General features: G+C 41.3%; 1 protein-coding gene across 3 annotated transcripts in view; it reads right to left on the bottom strand.

Annotated features, from left to right (window-relative positions):
* Positions 1–8,858: 8,858 nt before the first annotated feature.
* Positions 8,859–26,522, bottom strand: part of Tfrc (transferrin receptor) — a 32,316-nt gene continuing 14,652 nt past the window's right edge. For all 3 annotated transcript variants that reach the window (XM_090344519.1, XM_090344539.1, XM_090344529.1), the window contains exons 8-19: positions 26,018–26,116; positions 25,509–25,648; positions 22,621–22,778; positions 22,060–22,179; positions 19,843–19,928; positions 19,592–19,655; positions 19,147–19,214; positions 17,104–17,162; positions 16,217–16,298; positions 14,667–14,888; positions 12,242–12,382; positions 8,859–11,864 (exon numbers count right to left, since the gene is read on the bottom strand). In XM_090344519.1, coding sequence (XP_090200645.1) covers positions 11,622–11,864; positions 12,242–12,382; positions 14,667–14,888; positions 16,217–16,298; positions 17,104–17,162; positions 19,147–19,214; positions 19,592–19,655; positions 19,843–19,928; positions 22,060–22,179; positions 22,621–22,778; positions 25,509–25,648; positions 26,018–26,116 — 1,482 coding nt within the window. In that variant the 3' untranslated portion in view covers positions 8,859–11,621. The remainder of the gene's footprint in view (positions 11,865–12,241; positions 12,383–14,666; positions 14,889–16,216; positions 16,299–17,103; positions 17,163–19,146; positions 19,215–19,591; positions 19,656–19,842; positions 19,929–22,059; positions 22,180–22,620; positions 22,779–25,508; positions 25,649–26,017; positions 26,117–26,522) is intronic.

Below are 26,522 nucleotides of genomic sequence, written 5' to 3'. Positions count from 1 at the left end.
CCCCTCCTCCCCCCGCTCCTGCACCCCGGCGCGGGCCTCGCCCCGCTCCTGCACTGCGGGGCTGCCTCCCCCCTTCTCCTGGTGCTGCCCGCGGGGCCCCAGCCCCTCCTCCTGCGCCACGGGCCACCCGGCCGAGCCCGTCCACCGCGGCGGCAGCCTCCAGTCCGCGCCGTCCGACGGCCCCCACACCACCCCCAGGCTGGCCTCGTGGCCTCGGCCGCCCCGCTCCTGCACCCCCAGACCCACGCCGCCCTCCTCCTCCACGGCCGGGCCCACCCCGCCCTGCTCCTCCACGCCGAGCTTCAGCCCGCGAAGCTGCTGCGGGCCCCAGCTGAGAACCCCGACGCGCTGCGGCTGCTGCTCCGGCAGCGCGGGACTCAGCCCGCCGCGCTCCTCCCGCGTCCCCCGCCGGGGGCCCCCCGCGCCCACAGCCCTAAGCCCTCGCCCGCCCCCCAGAGGCCGCGCGCTCCCGCCCCTCCAGATGGTGCTGCCCGCGGCGCCCGCTTACGCCGGCCCCCGCCCGGCCCCTTCCGCCTCAGCCCCAGGGGGGGGCCCTTCAACCCCCCCACCCCCCGGGCCCCTCCGATTTCCTCGCCTCCGGGCGTCGACGTTGGCCGCCCGGCGCTCCACCGCGCCGGCCCCCGCAGGTGCTGCGGCCCCGCGCGCCGGCCGCCAGCCCCGGAGCGCCCGCCCTCTCAGCCGGACTCCCCAAACCTGCACGCGCCTGCGCCGCCCTAGGGGGCGTGGCCCTGTGAGGTCGCTCCGCCCTCTTAAAGGGCCCAAACCCATTACAGCTCTGGGCCCCGCCCCTCACGCAAGAGGAGCCGAAATGAACCTGGAAGTTGAGCGCTGAAGTACTAAGTAGCAACTCGATTATTGAATATTAAAAACAAACAAACGAACACTTCCAGCTATCTTCAGTTGCTTCTGCCCTAAAATGGGGAGGGCAGACGTGAAGATTTCCAGGATGACATCCAGTGAGTTTCCCGGGAACTCTAAAGGTAATCCTCCTAGCTGCCCGAAGCCTAGGAACCCGGGCTTCCACCAGCACAAGGAAGAGTGGGTGCAGCTTGCCACACTTTTCACTAAAGACTTGGCAGGAAGTGCCCCCAGCAAAGAGAGCCTTCCCCCTTCTTGCACACAGAAAACTTCTTGTCGAGCTGAAAACTCCGAGCTCAGTCAGAATCCCAGAGACAAAGCAGCAAGCAGACTCGGATCCTAGCCCAAGTAGACGCAGTCTGGGCAGTAGGGCTTAGAACCCACAGGCTCTGGGCCACTCAAGGTTGAAGCTATTTCCACTTGAGCCACAGCTCCACTTGCGGCTTTTTGCTGGTTAATTTGCAGTAAGAATCTCACGAGATTGTTTAGATTTAAAAAACACAGAAAGGCCATGCACTGGTGTAAAGTGCCTATAATCTTAGTTGCTCAGGATGCTGAGTTCTGAAGCTCACAGTTAGCTTGTCCAGGCGAGGAAGTCAGTGAGATTTTCATCTCAAATTAACTGCCAAGAGAACCACAAGTGGAGCTCAAGAAGTGGCTCAAGTGGAACGCTAGCCTTAAACAAATAAGCTCAGGGACAGCACCCAGGCTCTGAATTCAAGATCCAAGATTGGCAAAAAAAAAAAAAAAAAAGAACTGAAACTCTAGAGTCAGGAGAGGGAGTCCACTGTCTTTTTGTATATGGCCCTCAAGTTAGAATCAAGGTTTGAGAACATCCACCTCTCAAGATATTATTAAGCTCTCAAAATCACTTGATACTTGGTAGGACAGCAGATACCTACCCTTCAATGCATATCCTTGGCTGCCTACTATCTACCTGTATTGATAATTTTGTATGCTCCCTCAATGATGTAATAAATTTTTTTTAGTATTTTTTAGGGTTTTTTTTGGTGGGTCATGGGGCTTGAACTCTGGGCCTGGATGTTGTCCTTGAGCTTTTCAGCTCAAGGCTACGCCTTACCCCTGGAGCCACAGCCCCACTTCCCATTTTCTAGTGATTAATTGGAAATAAAAGTCTCAAGGTCCTTTGTGCTCAGGCTAGCTTTGAACCTTGATCCTCAGATCTCAGCCTCCTGAGTAGTTAGGATTACAGGCGTGAGCCGCCGCATCCAGCTTAGTTATTTTGCCAATCTTGAGGGCCTGGGCACTGTCCCTGAGCTTCTTTTGCTCAAGACTAACACTCTACCACTTGAACCACAGCACCATTTCCAGGTTTTTCTGTGTATGTGGTACCAAGAAATGGAACTGAAGGTTTTGTGCATGCTAGGAAAGCATACTAGCAGTAGGCCATATTCCCTCCCGGCCCTGTAATAAATATGTAAATGGCCCCTTTTCTAAAAAGAAAAAGGTTCTCCACTCTTGCCAGATGATTAAATGACTTTGTCAGGATCCCACTGACAGTAAGGCTAGAAATAGAATCCAATTTCTTCATAGTCTATCTTCTGAAACATTAAATGCAATGAAGCAAGGACAAACCAGGAGCTCTGCCACAGGAAGCATCAGGACTAACTAGATTTTAGTGGGCAGGAGATGCAAACAATTGATTGGTAACAAATATTTCTTCCAATAAATCAAGGTCCAAATCAAACAAAGCAAGGGGTCAAAAACAGCTCCCTCCCAGAAGGTCCTGCTAGGTGATTCTCTTAGCTCCCTATCTCCTAGCTTCCCATCCCTACCCCCAGTCTTCTTGTTTCCCTCAACAACTAGGTCCATGCCATTTTCATACCTCTGTTGCAAGGTTATAAAGGGCCTCAGACTCAAGAGAAGTAGGAAGTCTTTTTCCTTCCTCTTCTACCCTGCTCTGTCTTTCACCAACTGTGGTGTTATTGCACACGGGGGCTGCACCACCTGATGTCTCTAGGCTGTCTCTATTCCACATCATGTGTACTGACACTAAGAGAGATTGCTTTACAACAGACAGAAGCAGGAGGCATCAGAGATTTCAGAGGAAGCTGCAATGATAACCCTGTAATGTTCATCTTCTCAGATCTAGAACTTTAGGTGAGAGGGGCAGCAAGAGGACTTGAGGAAGTTGGGCTGTGGCTCAGGGGTAGGGCAGTAGCCTTGAGCTGAAGAGCTCAGGGACAGTGTCCAGGCCCAGAGTTCAAGCCCCACGACTTAAAAAAAATAAGTAAATAAGTAAGTAAGCAAATAAATAAATAAACAAAGGGCTGGAAGTCTACTGGTATGGTGCTCACTTAGCATTCATGAAACCCTGGGTTTGATTCCCCAGAACCACATACACAGAAAAAGCCAGAAGTGGCGCTGTGGTTCAAATGGAAGAGCAAAAAGTCTCCAAGGATAGTGCCTATGCCCTGAATTCAAGCCCCAGGACTTGCAAAAAAAAAAAAAGGACTTGAGGAAAAATAAAAACCAGGAACCAAAAACAAACAACCCTTCAGAATTGGCAGCATGGCTCAGGAGAGAGGGTGCTTGCCAATGAGCATGAAGTATCAGATAGCAAATTCAAGTTCCATTTGGAACAAAAACAAATAAGAAGACTTGTCAATCCTAGTTCTAAGCAAAGAGGGAGGATTTGGTGAAGAATCTCCATGGTTAGATGGCTGCCTGCTAGGTTCACACTTAGCCAAAAAGAGAGAATAACAGAATACTACGAAGGGATTAAGTGGAAGGATCTTTTTTCTTATCTTTTTTTTTTTTTTTTTGTGGGTTGTGGGGCTTGAACTCAGCCTGGGCACTGTCTCTGAGCTCTTCAGCTCAAGGCTATCTCCTTACCCTTGACCAAGTCCCACTTCCCATTTTCTAGAGGTTAATTGGAGATAAGAGTCTCAGGTCCTTTTGTGGCTGGGCTGGCTTTGAACCTTGATCCTCATACCTCAGCCTCCTGATTAGCTAGGGTTACAGGCGTGAGCCACCATGTCCCGCTTGAAGGATCTTTTTCCCCCGTTCTGCTTTACCTTTTTAAATAGAGCAAAATATTTTAAACTACTGTTGCAACTGATTAGTAGAGGTAAGTTGAATCTAAATAGATTTTTGTTTGTTTTGGTGCCATTACTAGGGCTCAAATATGCAGGCTTCATGGTCTCACTTGGCATTTTCTGCTCAAAGCTGCTGCTTTTTTTTTTTTTTTTTTTTTTTTTTTGCCAGTCCTGGGCTTGAGCTCAGGGCCTGAGCACTGTCCTTGGACTTTCTCAAGGCTAGAATACTTTACCACTTGAGCCTCAGCACTACTTCCGGCTTTTTCTATATATGTGGTACCAAGGAATCAAACCTGGGTCTTTGTGCATGCTAGGCAAGCACTTTAACCACTAGGCCAAACTCCTGGCCCCAAAGCTGCTGCTTTTTCATTTGATTCACACCTCATAAAAGTTTTGGCTTTTTGCTGGCTAATTGGAGATAAGCATCACACAGATTTTTCTGCCTGAGATGGCTTTAATAAAATCAAGACCCTCAGATCTAAGCCTGCTGTGTAGCTATGATTATAGACATGAGCCACCAGCTCCTGGCTTCTAATGGTGTTTTTGGTTTTGTTTTTTGCCAGTCCTGGGGTTTGAATTCAGGGTCTGGGCACCATCCGTGAGCTTTCTAAGGCTAGCACTCTACCACTTGAGCCATAGCACTACTTCCTGCTCTTTTCCAGTATGGTACCAGGGAATTTAACCAGGGCTTCATGCATTCTAGGCAAGCACTTTACCACTTGGCCATACTTCTGACCCTCTAAGGGATTTCTACTGGCTCTTAATATCACTACCACTACCCCATGAAAAGAAGATAACAGACTAGATTTTTTTTTCAGTATTAGAAATTGAATTTAAAGACCTGGCACTTTCGACATAAGCATTTGACTACTTGAGCTTCACTTCCAGCTCTTTTTGCATTAACACTAGTTACTTTTGAGGTAGGGTCTCATTTCACTCCAGGGTGGCCTGGTCTGTCATCTTCCTACTCTTCCCTATGTCACAAGGGACGACTACCATATAACATAGCACCCAGCCATTGCATTTCTCTTGTCGCTGGAATAATATTTACATCCCATAGCACCCAGCCATTGGTTGAGATGGAGTCTTGCTAACATCTTTATTCCCTCCCCTGGCTGGTTTTGAATCATGATCCCTCAATCTCCATCTCCCAAGTAGTTAGGTTTATAGGCTTGAGCAACTATCCTTCTTCCTTTCTTCCTTGTCATTGAAACACAAAATTATATCCAGAGAAAACAAAGACTTTCAACGCTACAAAGCGAATACATCCAACTCCCAGATCAGGATCCAGACTATAACCAACCTTTAAGATTAATAACATTTATTAATCTTCTAGTATGTCTTTTTGGATTCATTGCCTACTTTTTGGCTTTCTTACACCGTTCCTTCCCCCTCCAACTCCCAATATAAAACTTCACAACACTAAAATTTGTTCTAGGAACAGGCAACTGGAACAAGGCCCAGCACAAAACAGATGCCAAAAATATCTGTGGAATGAATGAGTGCATTGCAGGCAGTACAGGTATTGTTTTATGGCATTTTTGTTTCATTATATGTACATATATGTGGTCTACACCTTTATGTAAGATCTCTTCTTGAAAAAGTTTTCTAGCTAAAAAATAATAGGAAAGCTTCTACAACAACCTAAAAAGTCATATGACTTTTTCATGCTAGTGACTCTAGTCTATAATCCTAGCTACTCAAGAAGCAAATCTGAAGATCACAGTTTAAAACCAGAGTGGCAGAAAAGTCTGTGAGATTCTTAATTTTCAATTAACCTGCATAAAGCCAGAAGTAGAACTGTGGCTTAAATGGTAAGAGGGCTAGCCTTGAGTGAAAAAGCCAAGTAAGGGCATGAGACCCTGAGTTCATTGCTCAATACTAACACACACACAGGAGAAGGAGGAGGAAGAGAAGGAGAAGGAAGAGGAAGAAGAGGAAGAGGACATACAAACTACAAATAAGGTGAATGCTACTAACTAGGTAAGGATTCTCAGATCTGGCATTCTAGTGAGCTTTTAAGCTCTGGTCTATAACCACTACTTGAAGTAATAAGGCCTTAGACTCAAATTCTCAATATTGTGGCTCAGAATTACATGGAAAGCTTTGAATAATACTGTACTAATGCCTGGGTCCCAATATAGAGAGACTAATTTGGAACCTCTGGGATAGGACTTAGTGTCAATGGCTTTGAAAAGCACCCTGGGAATTCCTGAATACAACCAGAAATGGACAATTTGGCTAAGTGTAGACTTGGGCCTGGAGGGGGAAGAGTCCAGATATTTTGGTCATTGTTCCCTAGTGAACTCTCAATGCCTGGAATGTGCCTAAGCTGAGGTCCTGGGAAAGTGAGGTGAGGGGATCAGGACTGGTATTGGAGCCAATGGTCCAATTAGACAAAGACAAGATTTGTCAGGAAAGTGTCCCTAGCCTTTTAGTGGAGGTGAAGGGAAGTATTTCTGAAGGAAATAGGTGTGGGGAATATCTGCCAACCCATCCATGTTCCCTAAGGGCCAAGAACAGACTGTGCCTTCACCCTAACTTGAGGTTAGAGGTCCCCAGCCTCCAGCTGCTAAGCCAGCCACCTCATATGCCCCCAGGCAATTCAGTTTTCAGAACCTTACTAGGGCATGGGAGGAGCTGTTTGCTGCCAACTTCTCCCACACGACTGCCCATTCTCCCAACAGGAGTGGATAAGAGCCAAATGAGCCATGTGATTACAAATTCTGAGGTCACCAAGGGCTCGTCTCAAAGCCAAGAGCGATGAAACCTTAGGTTCTGACGCCCCCTGGTGGACACTTAGAAGAGTTAGGGTTGGTAACAAATGGTGAAGAAGATTTCTGGGTGTTCAGTAGTATTGGGCATGATCTTCTAAGATTATGACCCAATCCACATAACCAAGAAACTTAAAGCTAATAACCCTAGCTACACCAGATGCTGAGACTTGAGGATCACTGTTAAAAGCCAGACTGGGGTCTGTGAGACTCTTATGTTCATCCAATTAACCGGCAAAAAGCCAGAAGTAGTGATGTAGCTCAAGTGGCTACCAGCCTTGAGCAAAAAAAGTAAGAGACAGACTCTAGGGCCTGAATTCAAGAGCCAGTGAGTGCAACACACACACACACACACACACACACACACACACACACACACACACAATTAAATTTCCTTCGAGGAAGGAAATCAATATTTTCATTTTTTTTTTTAAAATTGAAGCCAGGCACAGTGGCTCACACCTGTAATCCTAGTTACTCAGGAGGCTGAGGTCTGAGGATCACGGTTCAAAGCCAGTTGGGGCACTAAAGTCTGTGAGACTTTTATCTCCAATTAAGCACTAGAAAAAGGGAAGTGAGGCTGAGGCTCAATAAGGTGGTAGCCTTGAGTTTAAGGGACAGTGCCCAGGCCCAGAGTTCAAGCCCTAGGACCTATCAAAAAAATATATATTTTTAACCAGTCCTGGGGCTTCTTTTGCTCAAGGCTAGTCTGCTACTACTTGAGCCATAGTGCCACTTCTGGCTTTTTTTATGTGGTATTGAGGAATCAAACCTAGGGCTTCAAGCACGCTAGGTAATTAATCACTATCATGATGCCTCATTCCCACCCCCAAGATTTCTTAACTCAAAGCAACTGGTTCCTTTTATTCTTCACTTAAGTCATTTGTTTCTAAAATACAGCTTCCTCAGTTGAGTGTAGAAATTAGTAGTCAACAAATATCTCTTAAGTGGAAAGGTAACCTTTCAGTCTCATTTCTGCTCCTTTCCTTCAACTTTTCTAGTTTATAGTGTAGATGGTGAACAATCCCTACCTATACTTTTGTTCCCAAAATACCATCATCCTAGGCAAGCCCATTCCTGGACCATCACCAGCCTAGTCAGTTCATTTCTACTCCTTACTTCTGAAGCAATTAGATCCACATTGATAGAATGCTATGTCCCTGTGGCTGTCCTCCTAGGCTCCAATGTTCAGCTGACTGCTGGACATTCCCAGTAGGTCACTAAGACTTGAAAAAACAACCAAATCCAAGCTAAAATGCAGCCTTCTCCCTCTTACCACTTCGGTTTGCTGCGAGATTTTTAGGGATTAGATAAAATGCATGCACCAGGGAGCAGTGTCATCCCTGTAAGTTTTTGGTCGTGGGACTTGAACTCTGGGCCTGGGCGCTGTCCCTGAGCTCTTTACCTCAAGGCTACTGCCCTACCCCTGAGCCATAGCTGCACTTCGGGTTTTCTAGTGGGTAACTGGAGATAAGTCTCTCACCAACTTTAGTGCCTGGGTTGGTTTTGAACTGTGATCCTCAGATCTCAGCCTCCTACGATTACAGGTATGCCCGGCAAGATGTTTCTTTTTTTTTTTTTTTTTTTTTGCCAGTCCTGACCTTGAGCTCAGGGCCTGAAGACTGTCCTTGGATTTTTCTCAAGGCTAGAACTCTAGCACTTGAGCCTCAGCACCACTTCTGGCTTTTTTCTAAGTATGTGGTACCAAGGAATTGAACCCGGGTCTTCGCGCATGCTATGCAAGCACTCTACCACTAGGCCAAATTCCCAGCCAAGATGTATTTCTTATAGGTAATAAATGGTACCTTTTTGAGTTTATGTGCCCAGCTCCTATAATCCTCAGATCTCAGCCTCCTGAGTAGCTAAGATTACAGGCCCGAGCCACTGTGCCTGGCAAGATGTGTTTCTTACAGGTAATAAATGGTTGGATCTTTTTTAGTTTGTGCTTGTTTTCAAACCCCACAAGTAAGGCTTGAACTCACTGCCTCTTACTTTTGTTCAGCTTGTTTGGCAAGGCTGACTTTGAACCACAACTTGATCTTCACTCTGTGGCAACAGCTAAAATTACAGTGTGAATCACTGGTATTCACTATACTGAAGGATTGAAGTATTGGTAGTTTATCTAGTAGGAACTTAAAATGACAACTCAGTGTTGAAGCATTTTATTAAATCAGGTAAGGAATCTCCACATTGTTGCACATACAGGCTTGTATACAATTATAAAGGCATGTCACCTGTTTACAAAGACACAGTTAAACAGTAAAGTTGATGAATCTAGAACTTAACACAGTTGGAGGTCATGCAAGTTCCAGAACAATAAAACAATGAATCAATGAATGAAACAATGAATAACACAGCTCAATTTATCTTTTACCTTTAAAAACAATGTCTTTAACACAAGAAAAATCTGAAGATGACAGATTGTTACGGGTCAGATACATGTTTTATTCAGGAATATTAAGCCTCTCATTACTTACGGTTTTGTTTCATTGGAAATAACCCAATAAAGAGTTAGATATTTTGGGTGGTATTAGATTTGAGCTCAGCATTTGCCAGGCAAGTGCTCCAGCACTTGACCTACATCACCAGCATGAGTTAGGGTTATCTGGTAATGGGTGTTTTTATTACACCAAAGTCACTGGGCTCTCATTAAACTATATGTGCATGATACTCAATCAGAATAGTATGTGTGCACGATACTTAACCAGGAATCCTGGCTGCTTGACATTTCCACTTGGGTATACTAGTATGGGGATAAGGTAAAACATTAGGAAGCTTAAAGACACTGAGAAGCACAATGCAACGAGGTTGTAGAATAATCTAAGGTTCTGGAGGTGGCCTTAGGAACTTTAGAGGCTCAAATGACCTTTCACTGGCAATTTTGAACTATCTCATGACAAATGCTCATTAGCAGGTTTATAAGGATGGCTGATGAGAAAAAAAACAAAAAACAAAACTGATGTAACTTCCAACTTACTTGTTTGTATCTTCATAATTTATACCCCACACTAATGGGCAAGATCCTTTTCCAAGGTTTACTTTCCCATACCCTCTTCTCCTGCTACCTCAAAACCTACACACCTTCTCCTGCTTTAAGATAAAAGGTCAATTCTGAATCAAACTTGCCTGAACTAAGTTTACAGAACATGCAAACAACGGGATAGTGCTAAATTCATTTATCAGTAGCAAACATTATAAACGTATGCTGCTATCCCACTAAACAGAAGACCTGGAGAAACTACAAAGATAACAAAACACCCTTATTAAATTAAAAAATAAAAAAGGATCTCAAAGGAAGTAATAATTCTACTTTACAGCAGTTAACTTTACCCACCAAATGCTTAATGACCACAATGTTTCTGCAACTAAAACTAAAGAGTTCTAGGAAGTTGGGAATACATGTTAGATACTAACGATCTTCAAGCTTTGAAGATGTCATTGCATGAAGAAAATTATGGGAAACACTGTCCCCGATAATTACGTACACCCTTAGTGTAACATATGGAGATCACTGTCTCCGATATAGACACTGTGGTAGGCAAAAACTACCTTGTTTTTTTATACATTATGGAAGACACTGCTCCCGATAATGTGAGTTAGGTTTGTGACAAAGGTACTGGAAATTTTGCAAAATTAAAATTTAAGTTACACCTTGAATAAATTGAGATATAAAATTCGTGTCACAAGTTCTACCACAGCCTTTTATTTATAACTCAGTCACAATTCATTGCATTTAGAATTATTACTTTATCTGACAAGCTAAACAGAAATCTCACTTCATGGGCAATCCTTAAATATATTATTTTCCAATTTAGATAATTTAATTCTTTTGCTTATCATTTTATATGGCTTGTGGCTGTTTTCTAGAACTCTCAAGTATTTACCATAAGTACAAAACTTCCAGTATCTGTTAGGTTTTTATTAGCAGATGCTGCTTTTATTAAAAAAAAACGACAGTATAACTGTCATAATTATGGAAGGCACTGCTTCCGATAATTATCTTCTATAAAAAAAAAACACCATTTATAGTGAACTCTGTCACTGATAAATAAACAATAAATATCTCAGTGCCAAAATGATAGAAAGCTTTTCCAGAAGATTAACACTTTGGCCAAAATTTGGCAGTGTGTCCTTTAAAATCTGACAAACTGAATCTGAAATTAAATGCCTATAGCTGGTTCTTTCAGAATATTTGGGAAAAAAACAAAAGAACTAAATAAAGAAAAGCTATGGTGCAGAGGTCACTGGAAAAGAAAATATAGTATGTCTTTGGCTTCTGGTCTTCTTTTTTCATAAATAACATGGAGGTTAGAACATTCAGGCCTTGTTCCTGCAAGTGGAACCTCATCATAACCAGTGGAAAGGACTTCACTGGCAAGAAAGTAAGGCCTCTCTCTCCTGGAAGGTTAACTGTTTCATTTAAGGATGTGGAAACCAGCTAAATACTTATGGAAGAGCATATAATTCATTTGGAGAGTAAGGTTTTACAACCTGACATCTCCTATTTAGCATCAATTGAAGGAGGACCACACCAATATACCACTTTGAATGTTCAGCAGACACTATATACTTCCTCCCACCTAAAAAGATACCAGTTCATGTCCTTAGAATTTAGAGCAACAGTACATGTAACTGGTTCTAACGTTTTTATAAGTATGACACGAAGAGGCAGATAGAATTGCAAAGCACTTAAGATTCTATAGATAATTGAGAAGACATTCTGTCATGAACATAGTGGTTATTCACTATCTACCCTGTGTTAAAAGCTGCTGCTTAAAGACATCTAGTAGTATTCAAGATGATTGGGTAGAATTTCAACAGGTTTTATAGCTCTACAGAAAATTTAACACAACCAAAACAAGTCTAGAAATAGACTATTCTATTAATATATAAGCTATTGGGATCACCTTTAAAATGCATTGTCAATATCCCAAATGTCACCAGCGAGGGCATTTGCAGCTCCTTGAATAGTCCATGTTGCTAGAGCCAACTGGTTTCTGAACAGTGTATCATTAAAAGCACCGTTATTTTTCTGACGCAACTTCAAGTGCTCCAGTAAAGCTGAGAGAGTGTGAGAGCCAGAACCCCAGAAGATGTGCCGGAAGGGAGAATCTTTTGGAGATACATAGGGTGACAGGAAATGGTACTCCACCTGTGAAGACACAGATCAGATGGCTTATGGTGTGCTGTGCGGTGGCCTGGGGAAGGGCCCAACACACTAAGACAGGTGTCACTGTCTCACTTCATGTTATTACCCCCCTCCCCCAAAACTGAGAACAGCAAGAACCAAGCTACTAATCTTCTAAGTTAAAAACTCTAAAGCATACCATCAGTTCCTTTGTTAATGTGAATTTTAAATAGTTTTAATTAACATTTTTTGGTTGGAGCAAATATGAAAAGGTTTAACATATCTTTTGTTTCTCAAAGCAAATCAGGAGAAGTAAAGACCTTAGGGAACAGAAACCAGTGGTAGCTAGGGTTACAGCTACTGATGCTCAGCAGTTCCTCCTTTTCTAAGAGTTTACTTACTTTCATGATACGATTATTGATCTCCCTCATGATAAATCGGTTTGTTTTCTCAGCATTATGGAAATCTGCTGTTAGTTTGGAAGTAGCACGGAAAAAGTCACCTCGAGCTGAATATAGCCACTGTAGACTTAGGCCCATCTCCTGATACAGAAAGACATTAAAATTCACTATTAGAAGGACACTCTTCTATATACCATTCTAATGTAGACGTGACAACTGAGAATACTAAGAAACCCACATGTAAACTCAAGGTTCAGAAAGTTAGGCCTGAACACCCTATACTAGAGGCCAAAACAATTCTCATGAAGAAACTCCAAATATTTAGGCAAAGTATATTATCCTGTACACTATATATTGTTTCCCATTCAGTTTTCCTATGGGGGAAAATTTAAAATATGGGCTTCAAAATCCAGTTAATTCTATCTGGTAAGTCCCATTTCTAAACTTATTTTCAAGAATTGATTATCAGTGACTTACTTCTATTAAGAGAACTATTATTGATATTATAAAATCAATGGCAATTTTAAGACTTAAAAGTAACTGAAGCTGGGCACCAGTGCCTCACACTTGTAATCCTACCAATTCAGGAAACTGAGATTGGAGGGTCTCGGTTTGGAATCAGTCAGGGCAGGAAAGTCTGTGAGACTTATTATCTCCAAATAATCACAGAAAATGCTGGATATTCCATTTTCAAATGGTTTGTAGTGAGTACTTACAACTGTACCACTGACAGAAGAAAATTCTAAGAACATGCATTTCTTTACAGAGCTGTGTCACACCATATTTTGGGCCCTCTGCTGAAAAAGAAGTCTCAATAATGCCGTTTTAATTGCATCCTCCAGTATTATAGACGCAGGACAGTATTCTGTCATCCTTCTGTGAATATAAAATATCTTGTACCTACCTGCATTGAATCCGGTCTTTGTGCATGCTAGGCAAGCACTCTACCACTAGGTCATGCTCCCTGCCCCTGTTGGGGGTATTTTTTGAGGGGAGAAAGCAAGGAGAGTAATAGAAGGGGTGAGACTGGAATACAGTGGACATGTGTAGAAGTGTAACAATGAAATCCCTCCTATGTACCTGCTATGGTCTCTTCAATCTATAACCCACAGCCTCCCAATCTCTTTTTCAAATGTTATGGATTTTAACCTTATGTAACTGAAACCACTCGGTATGTTACCTTTATAATAGCAATTTTTAAAATGTTATGGATCTGGGGCCAGGAGTTTGGCCTAGTGGTAGAGTGCTTGCCTACCATGCACGAATACCCGGGTTCGATTCCTCGGTACCACACACATAGAAAAAAAAAAAAAAAGCCGGAAGTGGTGCTGAGGCTCAAGTGGTAGAGCTCTAGCCTTGAGAAAGTCCAAGGACAGTGCTCAGGCCCTGAGCCCAAGCCCAAGACTGACAAAAAAAAAAAAAAAAAAAAAGTTATGGATCTAAGCAAAGCAATATGTCAGTTAACTTTGAAATTTATTTTGGGCACATCACAGTCCAATCCCAGTAAGTTAGAACAAAAACAAATGCCAAAACCACAATAATCCCATTCCTGGGTCAAAAAGGTATCTGTACTTCCATGTTTCTTACAACACTGCTCAACATGGAAAGAACTGACAAATGTATAAAGATATGTTGGCCGGGCACACATTAATTGGAGACTCTTATCTCCAATTAACCACTAGAAAACCAGAAGCAAGGCTGTGGCTCAAGGGGAAAGGCGGTAGTCTTGAGCTGAAGAGCTCAGGGACAACGCCCAGGCCCAGAGTTCAGTGATCACTTCTATGTGCAATATACATGACCTAGTGGGGCATGGTGGTACATGCCTATCACCTTAGCTTATCTATCATCTTAGGCGTGGTAAATGGTAAAAAGATGAATTTACGCTCCCGAGAAACAAACGAAAAAGCTGGTTTTCCCAGTAGTAGAATGGAGATAGTTACATACAGCTAGAAAGACTAAGAAAAAGGAGGGGAAAATGGGAGAATGTCACTGGGTACTAAACAGTTTTAGAAAAGATAAAGAGAGCCTGACCTACTACAGCAGAATGAAGTGACTCAAGGTAACAACAATGTATGCATTTTTTAAAGTTAGCACAAAGGAATTCTATACTTTCACTATAAATGTTACAAGCAAATGATAATAATGTAGTTTTAATATGTGTCATTTAAAAAAAAAATCAACTTAAAGTTTTTTGTTTTGTTTTTTTGGCCAGTCCTAGGGCACTGTCCTTGGGCTTTCTCAAAACTAGCACTCTACCACTTGAGCCACAGCACCACTCCTGGCTTTTTCTGTGTATGGGGTAATGAGGAATTGAAACCAGGGCTTCATGTATACTAAGGAAGTACTGTACCACCAGGGCACACTCCTGGCCCCAAATTCAAAATAGCTTAACTTAAGAAACAAAAAGAATCCATTTAGTACTCACCTTTATGTCTGCTCGAAATTGGTTCAGATCCCTCATGTATGAGAGCAGCTTGTTGTTATACATTTCATAATCCAGGTCCAATTCTATATCATAGGTGAGTTTAATCATGAACTGACCAGCCACTTCTGCTGCAACACGCATTAAGGCATTCAGCTGAGGAACACTCTGAGTCAACATCTCTAAAGTATCCATGTTAGTATTCAAATACGGGTAATCATTGTCCTGGAAAACAAAGTGATGCTACTATACTCATGGTTGGCAGAGCAGGAACCCCATTCTGGCTTAATTAGGGTAAGATACTGCATTCCTCCCTTATTTCTAGTAAGATTTTATCCTTTTACTTCTTACGTGCTTGTCTAAGATGCCATTCGTGCTCCAATCTATTTCTATATCCTCAAAAGATTTCTAGCCAAATACTTTGAAGCTTGCTCTTTTCTCCGGGAAATCTGGCTCATTTTAATGAGGAAAGAGTAGAGAATGTATCCAATATAATCTTAATAATGATGAAACACATGGGCCATCCATCCATGTTACTTTCAATACACTGATGTTATTTTACATTTATTTATTTGTTTATTTTTTGCGAGTCTGGGGCACGAACTCAGGGCCTGAGCACTCTACCACTTGAGCCACAGCACATCTGGCTTTTTCTGTGCATGTCTGTGCACGTATTGAGGAACCAAACTCGGGTCTTTGTGCATGTAGGCAAACACTCTACCACTAGGCCAAACTCCTGGCTCCTACACTGAGGCAACTTTAGTAACTGCTTTTTACTCAATAACTCTACTCTACTATTATCCTTTTGAAAATCTCATTTAACATTGCAACTTCTGATTGCAACTCTTAACCAGCATTACTAGATTTCTGACATCTCAAACAACATTTAAATGTTTTGAAAAAACACATGATTTATGAAGATCACAGCAATCATCAATTGTAGGACCTGATATTTAGCTTCTCCTAATGTATTAAACATGTTATGTCTACTTGAATATTCTTTATACTGCTTCTAGTAGAATGCCAAGGTAATTTCTCCAAATCCAGACCTTTCATCCCTTTATATTTTTCCCACTTCTCTTAGCCAAAACATCCAGTGATGGTGGCTAGTACTCTACCACTTGAGTCACACAGCTCTGCTTCCAGTTTTTGTTTGTGCATGAGTGTGTGTGTTTAATTGGAGATAAGTATCACAGACTTCCTTGCCAGGCTATAATTTTTTTTTGGCCAGTCGTGGGACTTGAGATAGGCCAAACTGCCAGCTCCAGGCTATAATACTTTTAAGTAATTTTTTTCTTATTAAAATCCACCAAGTTTTATAAATAAATTTGAATGTTATGGGCCGGGAGTATGGACTAGCATGCACGAAAACCTGGGTCCAATCCCTTGGTACCACATACATAGAAAAGGCTGAAAATGGTGCTGTGGCTCAAGTGGTAGAGCTCTGACCTTGAGAAAGACCAAGGACAGTGTTCAGGCTTTGAGTTCAAGGCCCAGGACTGGCAAAAACAAAAACAAAAAATTTGAATGTTAGTTTCTGTCTTCAGACTTACCTCACAAAAACAAAAAGAAACTGCTGGAATTCCAGAATATGCAAGGAATGGGAAAGCAGCATTATCAAAAGAAAATTTCTCCCTGCAAGGAAAGGGAACATGTATCCTTAGAAGTTTTAAATTATTATTACTATATTTTATTGTGAGAATAATGTATAGAAGGATTACATTTGTCCGGTAATGGGTATATTACTTCTTGGACCTTGATACCCCTTTTTCATGTTTTTGTTCCCTTTTCCCTTCCCCCATCCCCTCCCAATCATCTTGTTTCCCCCTTCCCTTCCCTATTTCAAATATACAAGTATACTGTGTACCTGGTAACAAAGTTAGATATAAAACCACCAGATTAACCATAATTGGAAAAAAAGATAAAAGAAATAACTTCGCATAGTACATTAAGAACAACAATCACGGGGCCGGGAGTTTGGCCTAGTGGTTAAAGTGCTTGCCTAGCATGCATGAAGACCCGGGTTCGATTCTTCGGTACCACATACATAGAAAAAAGCCAGAAGTGGTGCTGAGGCTCAAGTGGTAGAGCTCTAGCCTTGAGAAAGTCCAAAGTCCAAGGACAGTGCTCAGGCCCTGAGCTTAAGCCCAGGACTGGCAAAAAAAAAAAAAGAACAACAATCACAAAGATAAATATTTTGTTTCCATAACAGATTTCATTTTGTTTAGTCTCATCCTGTATGACCATATGTACATTGTTTTTTTTGTTTTGTTTTGCTTTTTAAAAAGCCAGATATTACTATGTAATTCTTCTCCTTTCCTCCTACTAAATTTTAAAAGAGTCTATAGCTCATTGCAAAGTTAGGTTATCTAATGCAATAGATGCTACTGGATAATTCTGCTTTTCTATCAAGCTTGGTCATTTGCTTTTCTCAACTTACACTTTGCTGACCCAATTGCTGTCCTGATACAGAAACTTCAAATTTACTGGATGTCTCACCTGGAAAATAAAAAAAAGTTATTTATCATTAAAAACATTTTTTTTTTTTTTTGCCAGTCCTGGGCTTGAGTTCAGGGCCTGAACACTGTCCTTGGACTTTCTCAAGACCAGAACTCTTCCACTTAAGACTTAGCATCACTTCTGGCTTTTTTCTATGTATGTGGTACTAAGGAATCAAACCTGGTCTTCACGCATGCTAGGCAAGCACTCTACCACTAGGCCAAACTCCTGGCCCTAAAACATTTTTTTTTTTTTCTGTATTAGTCATTCAGGCTGGTCATTGCTTTTCTGTATAAGATATTTACAAAGGTATTCCATCCTACTGTTGGATTTTTCCTATGCTATATTCCTAGCTAGCCTACAACTTCAAATTTTTTTAAATCATTAATACTAGGATGATGTTAGTTTCTGAGTTATGTCTTTGTGTGTGTGTGTGTGTGTGTGTGCGCGCGCATACACACACACACACACGTGCATGCTTTCGCGTAATTTTTTGCCCAAGGCTGATGCTCTACCACTTGAGTCACACTTTACTCCTGGCTTTTTGCCAGCTGACTGGAGATTAAGAGTCTCACAGACTTTCCTGCCTGGACTGGCTTTAAACTGTGATTCTCAAATCAGCTAGCACTCTGCCACTTGAGCCACAGCACCACTTCTGGCTTTTTCTATGTGTGTGGTACCAAGGAATTGAACCCGGGTCTTTCTGCATGGTAGGCAAGCACTCTACAAATAGGCCAAACTCCCGGCCCCTACATTCCTTTTTTTTTTTTTTTTTTTGTGAGTCATGGGGCTTGAACTCAGGGCCTGGGCACTGACCCTGAGCTCTTTTCCTCAATGCTGGTGTTCTACCACTTGGAGCCACAGCTCCATTGCTAACTTTTGAGTGGTTAATTGGAAATAAAAGTCCAATAGGGACTTTCTGCCTGGCTGGCTTCAAATCTCAATCCTCAGATCTCAGCATCCTGAGTAGCTAGCATCAAATGCGTGAGCTACTGGTACCCATTTTAATTAATATCTTCAGGTAGATCTAACTTTTTTTTTTTTTTTTTTTTTTGGCCAGTCGTGGGGATTGAACTCAGGATCTGAGCACTGTCCTTGGGCTTTCTCAAGGCTAGAACTCTATTACTTCAATCACAGCACCACTTCTAGCTTGCTTTCTTTTGTTCCCCCCATGTATGTGGTACTGAGGAATCGAACCCAGGTCTTCATGCATGCTAGGCAAGCATTCTTACCACTAGGCCAAATTCCTGGCCCAGGCCTAACATTTTTTTTTTTTGAGTCATGGGGTTTGAACTCAGGGCCTGGGCACTGTCCTTGAACTTTCTCAAAGGTAGCACTTTGCCACTTGAACCACAGCCACTTCTGGCTTTTCTCTGTGTGTGGTATTAAGAAATCGAATCCAGAGCTTCGTATATACTAGGCAAGCACTCTAACACTAAGGTTAACCTAACATTTTAAAAAGCTTCTACAGTCTACATGAGCCAAATTATCTTGTTTCTGTTCCTTTCCTTGTAGCCTACCTTATACTGTCAGACTAAGTAGCAAGCCCTTTATCCTATGGGACAAAATACAACATATAGTGCTTTTGTTTTGTTCCAACTTTAATCTCTGTATTAATATGCCTCTAACCTCATGATGAAAATATTCTTTCATGTACTTCTCCCTCTTTCAAACTATGGTCATTCACATGTATTTTTTAAATAACTATAAACTTACCAACCTTATTGATTTAGACAATTCCTTGTGGCCTTATGCGTTTTTATATATCCCTAAAAATATAAATACATTCTGAGATTGGAGCCCTTTAAATACCCAATACTTTCACCTTACATGATTCCACTGACTACAGAGCAGTAAGCAGAGTACTACTCAGTACTGTTTTAAAATTACCCTACATCTGTTATTGCTAACTGATAAATGGTTTCCACAAAACTTCCATCTTATGTAACTTGACAATTTGTAATTAGGTATGCACTCAACTCACATTTTGCATTGTCTTCTCAATAAGTTTATATAACAGTGGGCTAGCAGAAACCTTGAAGTTGTTTGTACCTGCAAAAAATTTTAACATTACCTTCTTTGTAATAAAGCAGTTATTGTTTTTTTTTTTGGGGGGGGGGGCAGTCCTACAGCTTGAGCTCAGGGCCTGGGTACTGTGTGCTTTCTCAAGGCTAGTGCTCTACTACTTGAGCCACGGCACCACTTCCAGCTTTTTCTATGTATGTGGTACGGAGAAATCGAACCCAGGGCTTCCTGCATGCCAGGCAAGCACTCTATCACTAGGCCATGCTCCCCGCCCCCACTTACTTCTTTGAGACATAGTCTCATTATATAGCTCAATGAGATGTTGGGAGGTCAAGTTCAAGGCTTAGTACCTCTATTTCACAAGTAGTTTACTTGAATTGATAAATAGTGAAAAGGGTTCTTACCTATAACAGCTTTATCCAGATTGATGTAAGTGAAAGCCTTTAAATGCAGGGAGGCAAGATATCCCTAGAAGAGAAAATACTAATATGAACAGGTATTCATCATCTAATAAGCACTGATACTAGTAGCTACTCTACTAGTTTTGAAATCCGGAGTCTACTGATATTTACTATACAAAGACAGAAATGGTTGAATGAAATTTAAAGAGCCAGTAGTTCAGAAACTCATGTGGACAGGAAGGATATACAAATACCTCTAGCCATTCAGTGGCACCAACAGCTCCAAAGTCACCAGCACTCCAGCTGGCAAAAATAATGCTTCTAATAGGTTTAAAGCCACCTGAAAGAGAACAAAAAAATTAACTTTATAGTTAATTGTTTTGTTTTGCCAGTTGTGGGGCTTGAACTCAGGTCCTGGGCATTGGCCTTGAGCACTTTTTGCTCAAGGCTAGCACGCTGCCACTTGAGATCCAGCATCACTTCCAGCCTTTTCTGTGTATGTGGTACTGAGGAATCAAACCCAGGGCTTTGTGCATGCTAGGCAAGCACTCTACCACTAGGCCACACACCTGGCCATAATTTTTTTGGTTGGTCATGGGACTTGAACTCTAGACCTGGGCACTGTACCCCCTTTTTTTTCCGGTCGGTCGTGGGGCTTGAACTCAGAGTCTGGCTGCGGTTTCTGAGCAATTCAACTCAAGGTGAGTTTGGGCCACAGTGCAACTGCTAGATTTTGAGTGATTAATTGGAGATAAGAGTCTCACAGACTTTCATGCCTGGGCTGGCTTTGAACCATGGTCGTCAGGTCTCAGCCTCCTGTGTAGCTAGCATTACAGGTGTGAGCCACTGGCATCCAGCTTTTTATTTTATTTTATTTTTCCAGTCCTGGGGCTTTCCTCAAGGTTAGTGCTCTACCACGTGAGCCACAGCACCACTTTCAGCTTTTTCTATGTATGTGATACGAGGAATTGAATCTGGGTCTTCATGCATGCTAGGCAAGCACTCTACCACCACAAGCCAAACCCCCGGCTCCATATAAGTTCTTGATATATTGCTTAGACTGGCCTTAAAAATTGGTGGGTTTTCAGGGAAATTAAATCTGTGGCCATGGCATTTCTAGTCCTTTACTCTCATTCAGCTTGCTTGGGTCTATTTAAACTTGGTTAATTGGAACTGGAGTCTTACAGTCTTCTCTTAATCTTCTTTTCTTCCATAATCCTCCAATCTCTGCCCTCTGCTGGTAGCTAGGATCACAGGTATGACTCACCAGCTCTAACCACTACTTTTTTTTTTTTTCCAGTCTTGGGGTGGGCTCAGGGCCTGAGCACTGTCCTTGGTAGGCTAGCACTTGAGCCACAGCACCACTTCTGGCTTTTTTTCTATTTATGTGGTACCAAGGAATTGAACCTGGGTCTTTGTGCACATTAGGCAAGCATTCTACCACTAGGCCAAACTCCCGGCCCACTAACCACTACATTTGAGGCTACCTATGCAGCTGTCCTCCACCCAATTCCCCTACATGTTGATTTTTCTGTACTCCTGTACTTTCTATAAAACTTCAGCACTAAAATTTGTACCACAAAAGAATAGCACTATGGTGCCTGGAGGTTATAGCCTAATGGTAAGAGTGCTTGCCTAATATGCAAGAATACAAGGGTTCAGGGCCTGGAGTTTAGCCTAGTGGTAGAGTGCTTGCCTAGCACTCAATTCCTTGGTATCACATACACAGAAAAAAGCCAGAAGTGGTGCTGAGGCTCAAGTGGTAGAGCTCTAGCCTTGAGAAAGTCCAAGGACCGTGCTCAGGCCCTGAGTTCATGGCCCAGGAATGGCAAAAAAAAAAAAAAAAAAAAGAATACAAAGGTTCAATTCCTCGGTACCACATACACAGGAAAAGCTAGAAGTGGTTCTGCGAATCAAAAGCCCAAAGACAGTGCTCAGACCCTGAGTTCCTGCCCCAGGACTGGTTAAAAAAAAAATGCACTTTAAAAATATGGGGAGAGGTTGTTAGGAGCAATAACTAGTAGAGAGAAAGACTTCTTGAAAATAGGAAGAACAAAATTAAAATAGTTGTCGGCCTTTGGCTTTATCACATTACTGTAGAAATATGCCAATACTTAGGCTGGAATGTGGCTTTGTGGTAGAGTGCTTACCTAGCATGCATGAAGCACTGTGTTCAATTCCTCAGTACCACATAAACAAAAAAGCCAGAAGTGACACTGTGGCTCCAGTGGTAGAATGCTAGCCTTGAACAAAAGAAGCTCAAGGCCAGTACTTAGGCTCTGAGTTCAAACCCCAGGGCAGGCAAAAAACAAAAACCAAAAAACATATGTATACACAGGAAGAAATATGCCAATACTTTCAGCAAGATTACTTAAGGACCATTTAGATTTGGTGACTTAGTATAAAAGTAAGCAAAGAAATACAATTAAATGTAGCATGGAGATTTTCAAAGGCCTTAAATTTATACTCACCATTTAAGACCATATCTGAGAATGTTCTGGCCAATTCCAACAACAGAGCTGTTCCCACACTAGACTTTGCAACTCCAGGACCCCAGGCATCCCTCTGGGCTCCTACCACAACGTAGCGATCTTTGAAGGAAAAAAGGAAAACGATAATGTATACAACCTTTAAAACCTTAGTATCCAATATTGAACTCTAGAATAAACAACATAAGTAGGAGAGTATGAAGAGATCTGCTTTATGATACTAGAGATTAGAATAACCATGACTCCTTGAGATCAAACAGTTGCAACAAGTAAAAATGTTTTCTGTCTCCTATGCTCACCACCTATGGTTTAGTCAATAATAAAAGATTTTTCTTGTTATAATCATCAGTTTTAACATGTTAATTTCCCAAGGACAGCTTTTCTCTCAATAAAGCTGGTATACCTAACCAACAGTTTGGTTTAGGAACACAAGACAAGCACTTCAGAAAACCAACTCATTCTTGGCATCTCTGACAATACCTTTAAGAAAACAGAATTAGAAAAGAAAAGGAATGAAGAATGACACATATCAAAATTCCTTACCTGGTTCTTCAAAGCCTTTAATAACACCAAAAATGTTACGAATTTTGATCTCTTTTAGCATGTTGTTCACAGTGAGCATCACATAGTGATTTTCTGCAGACTGCATTCTACATGAAGAGTCTGTTCTCCAGCTAACAGGGCATTCACCTACCATATTTCTAGAAGCAGAAAACAGTATTTAGTTAGTTGTTACTTTCCTCAGGTTTATAAGATCAAAACCAGAGAGGACAGAAATTGCCAATCATTTTTGTTTCACTCTAATGTTTAGGCTGTAACCATGAGTTACTTCCTAGTTTAACACTAAAAAAAATATCTTGGGCCAGGAGCATGGCCTAGTGGTAGCGTGTTACCTAGAATGCATGAAGCCCTGGGTTTGATCCCTAGGAACCACATACACAGAAAAAGCAGGAAGTGGCGCTGTGGCTCAAGTGACAAGAGTGCTAGCCTTGAGCAAAAAGTGCTCAAGGGCAGTGCACAGGTCCTGAGTTCAAGCCCCAGGACTGGCAAAAAAAAAAAAAAAAATAGTGCCAGGTACCAATGGTTCACACCAGGCTAGCTTTGCAAGTCCAATTAACCACCAGAAGAAGCTGGAAGTGGAGCTGTGGCTCAAATGAGAACCATAACTAGCATTGAGAAAAAGCTCAGGGATACTACCCAGTCCCTTCCAAAAACACAAAAAAACAAAAAAAACTCATGTGATTTCTTTCTGCCAGAGACAAAACTATAGCTGACATTTGAGATACATGCCAGGATGAACTTCGAATGTTCTCATGTAAAAGTCTATTAATATATTTTGGGTTTCCCAACCTTCTCTGCTAATAAGGGTAATGCACAATCTTATCTATTGTAAAAAAAATTACTAATTCCCATATATTATCCAGAAAATAACTGAAAACATTATTGTTTTTTTTTTTTTTTTTTTTTTTTTGGCCAGTCCTGGACTTGAGCTCAGGGCCTGAGCACTGTCCTTGGACTTTCTCAGGCTAGAGCTCTACCACTTGAGCCTCAGCACCACTTCTGGCTTTTTTCTATGTATGTGGCACCGAGGAATTGAACCCGGGTCTTCCTGCATGCTAGGCAAGCACTCTACCACTAGGCCAAACTCCCAGCCTGAAAACATTCTTATTTCATAATATGGGACTAACTTAAAAAGAGACTGATTTGGAAAGACTTATTCCAACCATGATGGGTGGATTGAGTTAGTAAGAATCACCTAACAAATGCCTCTTAAGAAGAATCATTAATTGTCACACTACTCTATAAATTTATTCATTGATGAACCAGGATATTAAACAAAATTTATTATAGCTACCTAATTAAATTGAAGAAGGTTCAGAGGGGTTAAAATGACTTGTTCTATATTACGAAGTAAACAAATCCTTGAATAAAGCCTTATTCATCTTATAATAATACCAAGTATAAAATATCAAGATAAACATTAATGATAGGTATTATAATCAGATTGGTTTTCTTTTTCTTTCTTTTAAAGGTGAGGCTACAGGGTTCCCATGGCTTATGTCTATAATCCTAGGTACTCAGGGGACTGAGCCTGAGAATTAAGGGGTAAAGCTAGCCTGGGAAAACAAATTCTTTCATCTCCAATTAACCAGCAAAAGAACAAAACAAAACAAAACAAAAACCCAAGTAGATACAGTGCTTACTGTGAGTGAATGGAAAAACAAAACACAAACAGACGTCAGAACACACACACACACACCTCCAAGCATTAAGGGCAGAGAGTTGGCTTAGTGGTAGAGTGCTTGCCTAACATGCATCTGGGTTTGATTCCTTGGTACCACATACACAGAAAAAGCCAGAAATGGCTCACATAGTAGAGCACTAGCCTTAAGAAAGTCCAAGGACAGTGTCCAGTCCCCTGAGTCCAAGCCCCAGTTCTGGCAAGAAAAAAACCAAAACAACAAAAAAACAAAAAACACAGGCATCACTGTTACCCATGGGCTTAGTGATCCTTCTACTTCAGACTCCCCAGTTACAAGTAGGACTTCAGGTTGTGTATTCTGTGCTGGGTGGTAAATTAGCTACTTCTTTCTTTTCTTTTAAATGATAGCACTGAAGTAAACTCAGGGTCCATGGCTGCATCACTTGCTAGTTAATCTCAAAGATTTGTCTGCCCTGGCTAGCTTCAAACCAAGATACTCAGATCTCAGCCTTGTGAGTGGTTAATATTACAAATATAAGCCTCTAATTGCTACTAAAGAGGGGAAACCAAAGAATTATGATAAAATATCTGGTAATTGCCATAAGGAACTAAACATACTCAGCTATACACAAAGGAAACATATCATTCTGTGCTGCTAAAACTAAAGTAATCCAGAATTTTATATCAATATAAATCCAGTAATTAAATGGATTGTTGCAAGCAAAACAGTGCTTTTATAAGAAAAGAGATACTGAAGTAGGAGCTATACCAAGATACTACATAAGGAATTCACTTGAGGAAATTGGGCAAGAATTCTTGTGTTTATAAATAAATATCTATTATCAAGATCTGTACAGAAGAACAATTTCACTCATCTATACTGAGGTAATAGTTAAATATGTAGAAAATTATAGTCAATTGTTTTTATTTTGGGTTAGTGATGAGGCTTGAACTCAGGGTCTGGATGCTGTCCCTGAGCATTTTTTGCTCAACGCTAGTGCTTTACCACTTTGAGCCACAGAGCCACTTTCCTTCTGGTTTTCTGGTTGTTAACTGGAGGTAAGAGTCTCACAAACTTCCTGCTCAAGCTCGCTTTGAACTTTGATCCTCAGATCTCAGCCTCCTGAGCAGCCAGGATTACAGGCATGACCCACTGATGCCCAGCCTGTAAGAGTTTATTAGTTTAAGCATTTTATTGTATTTGCTCTTCCCCTAAATAAGAACTCACCCAAACAGCATTTCTGCACCCTGTCTGGAAATGGTTTGGACAGGTATATTCGGCAATCCTGATGATTGAGATGGTGGAAATTGAGTATGATTGAAAGAAGGGAATCCAGGTGTATAAGGGTCACCTGTTCCCAGATGAGCCTAGTAAACAAAATAATTATTAGTTCTATCCAGCACCAAGAAGGTCCTCAGAAGATTCCTATTCAAACTTTATTTAGCATCACAAAGCCTCAAATTCTAAATGGTACTAATACATGACTTTTAAAATACTGTCTTATAAAATTCTCAATTTAAGGTACTGAGAAGTACTTAGCAAGTATTGTTAGCAATTCTCAATTTAAGGCACTACTGATAAGGTATTTTTTGTGATAAGGTTTCAAAAATCAAAAAAATTCACCTTCACCTGCTATAATTCTTTCAACAGAGTAAGACTTGAGTTCTACTTCAAATAAAGATGGAAACATGATTTAGAGAATTTAAAACTTATTGACTAAAGAAATAAGAACTCACATGTCCAAAGAATGGAACATCTGCTTTAACTATGGGATACTTAGTCTTGTCCATGTATATCAAGACACCAATTGCATTTAAACTTTCAGCATTTGCAACCTAAAAAAATAACAACAATAACACAGAAACTTAGAAGTGAAAAATCTGATCATGAAAAATGAAAACATACTGGACTTCATGCTCAAGGGCAAAATTTGTTAACAAAGGACTAGACCAATACTCCCAAACACTTCGAACAGCTTATCCATCTAAGAAAACAAAAAAAAATCCCTTATCTTCAAACAAACTCATTCAATTTATTTATGACAAAGCAGGGCCTGGGCACTGTCCTTAGACACTTTTTGCTCAAGGTAGAGCTCTGCCACTTAAGCTACAGCATCACATATACATGAATAAATATATATTCATATATATATATAGATATGAATATATATATATGAATAAATTACTAGGGGCCAGGAGTTTGGCTTAGTGGTAGAGCCCTTGCCAAGCATGCAGGAAGACC

This window comes from Megascapheus bottae, chromosome 1 (genome assembly GCF_031878675.1).
Source record: "Megascapheus bottae isolate mThoBot1 chromosome 1, mThoBot2.hap1, whole genome shotgun sequence".
In the NCBI taxonomy this organism is placed as follows: domain Eukaryota; kingdom Metazoa; phylum Chordata; class Mammalia; order Rodentia; family Geomyidae; genus Megascapheus; species Megascapheus bottae.
Note: the sequence above shows the minus strand (reverse complement) of the source record. Positions and strands in the feature narration are given on the sequence as shown.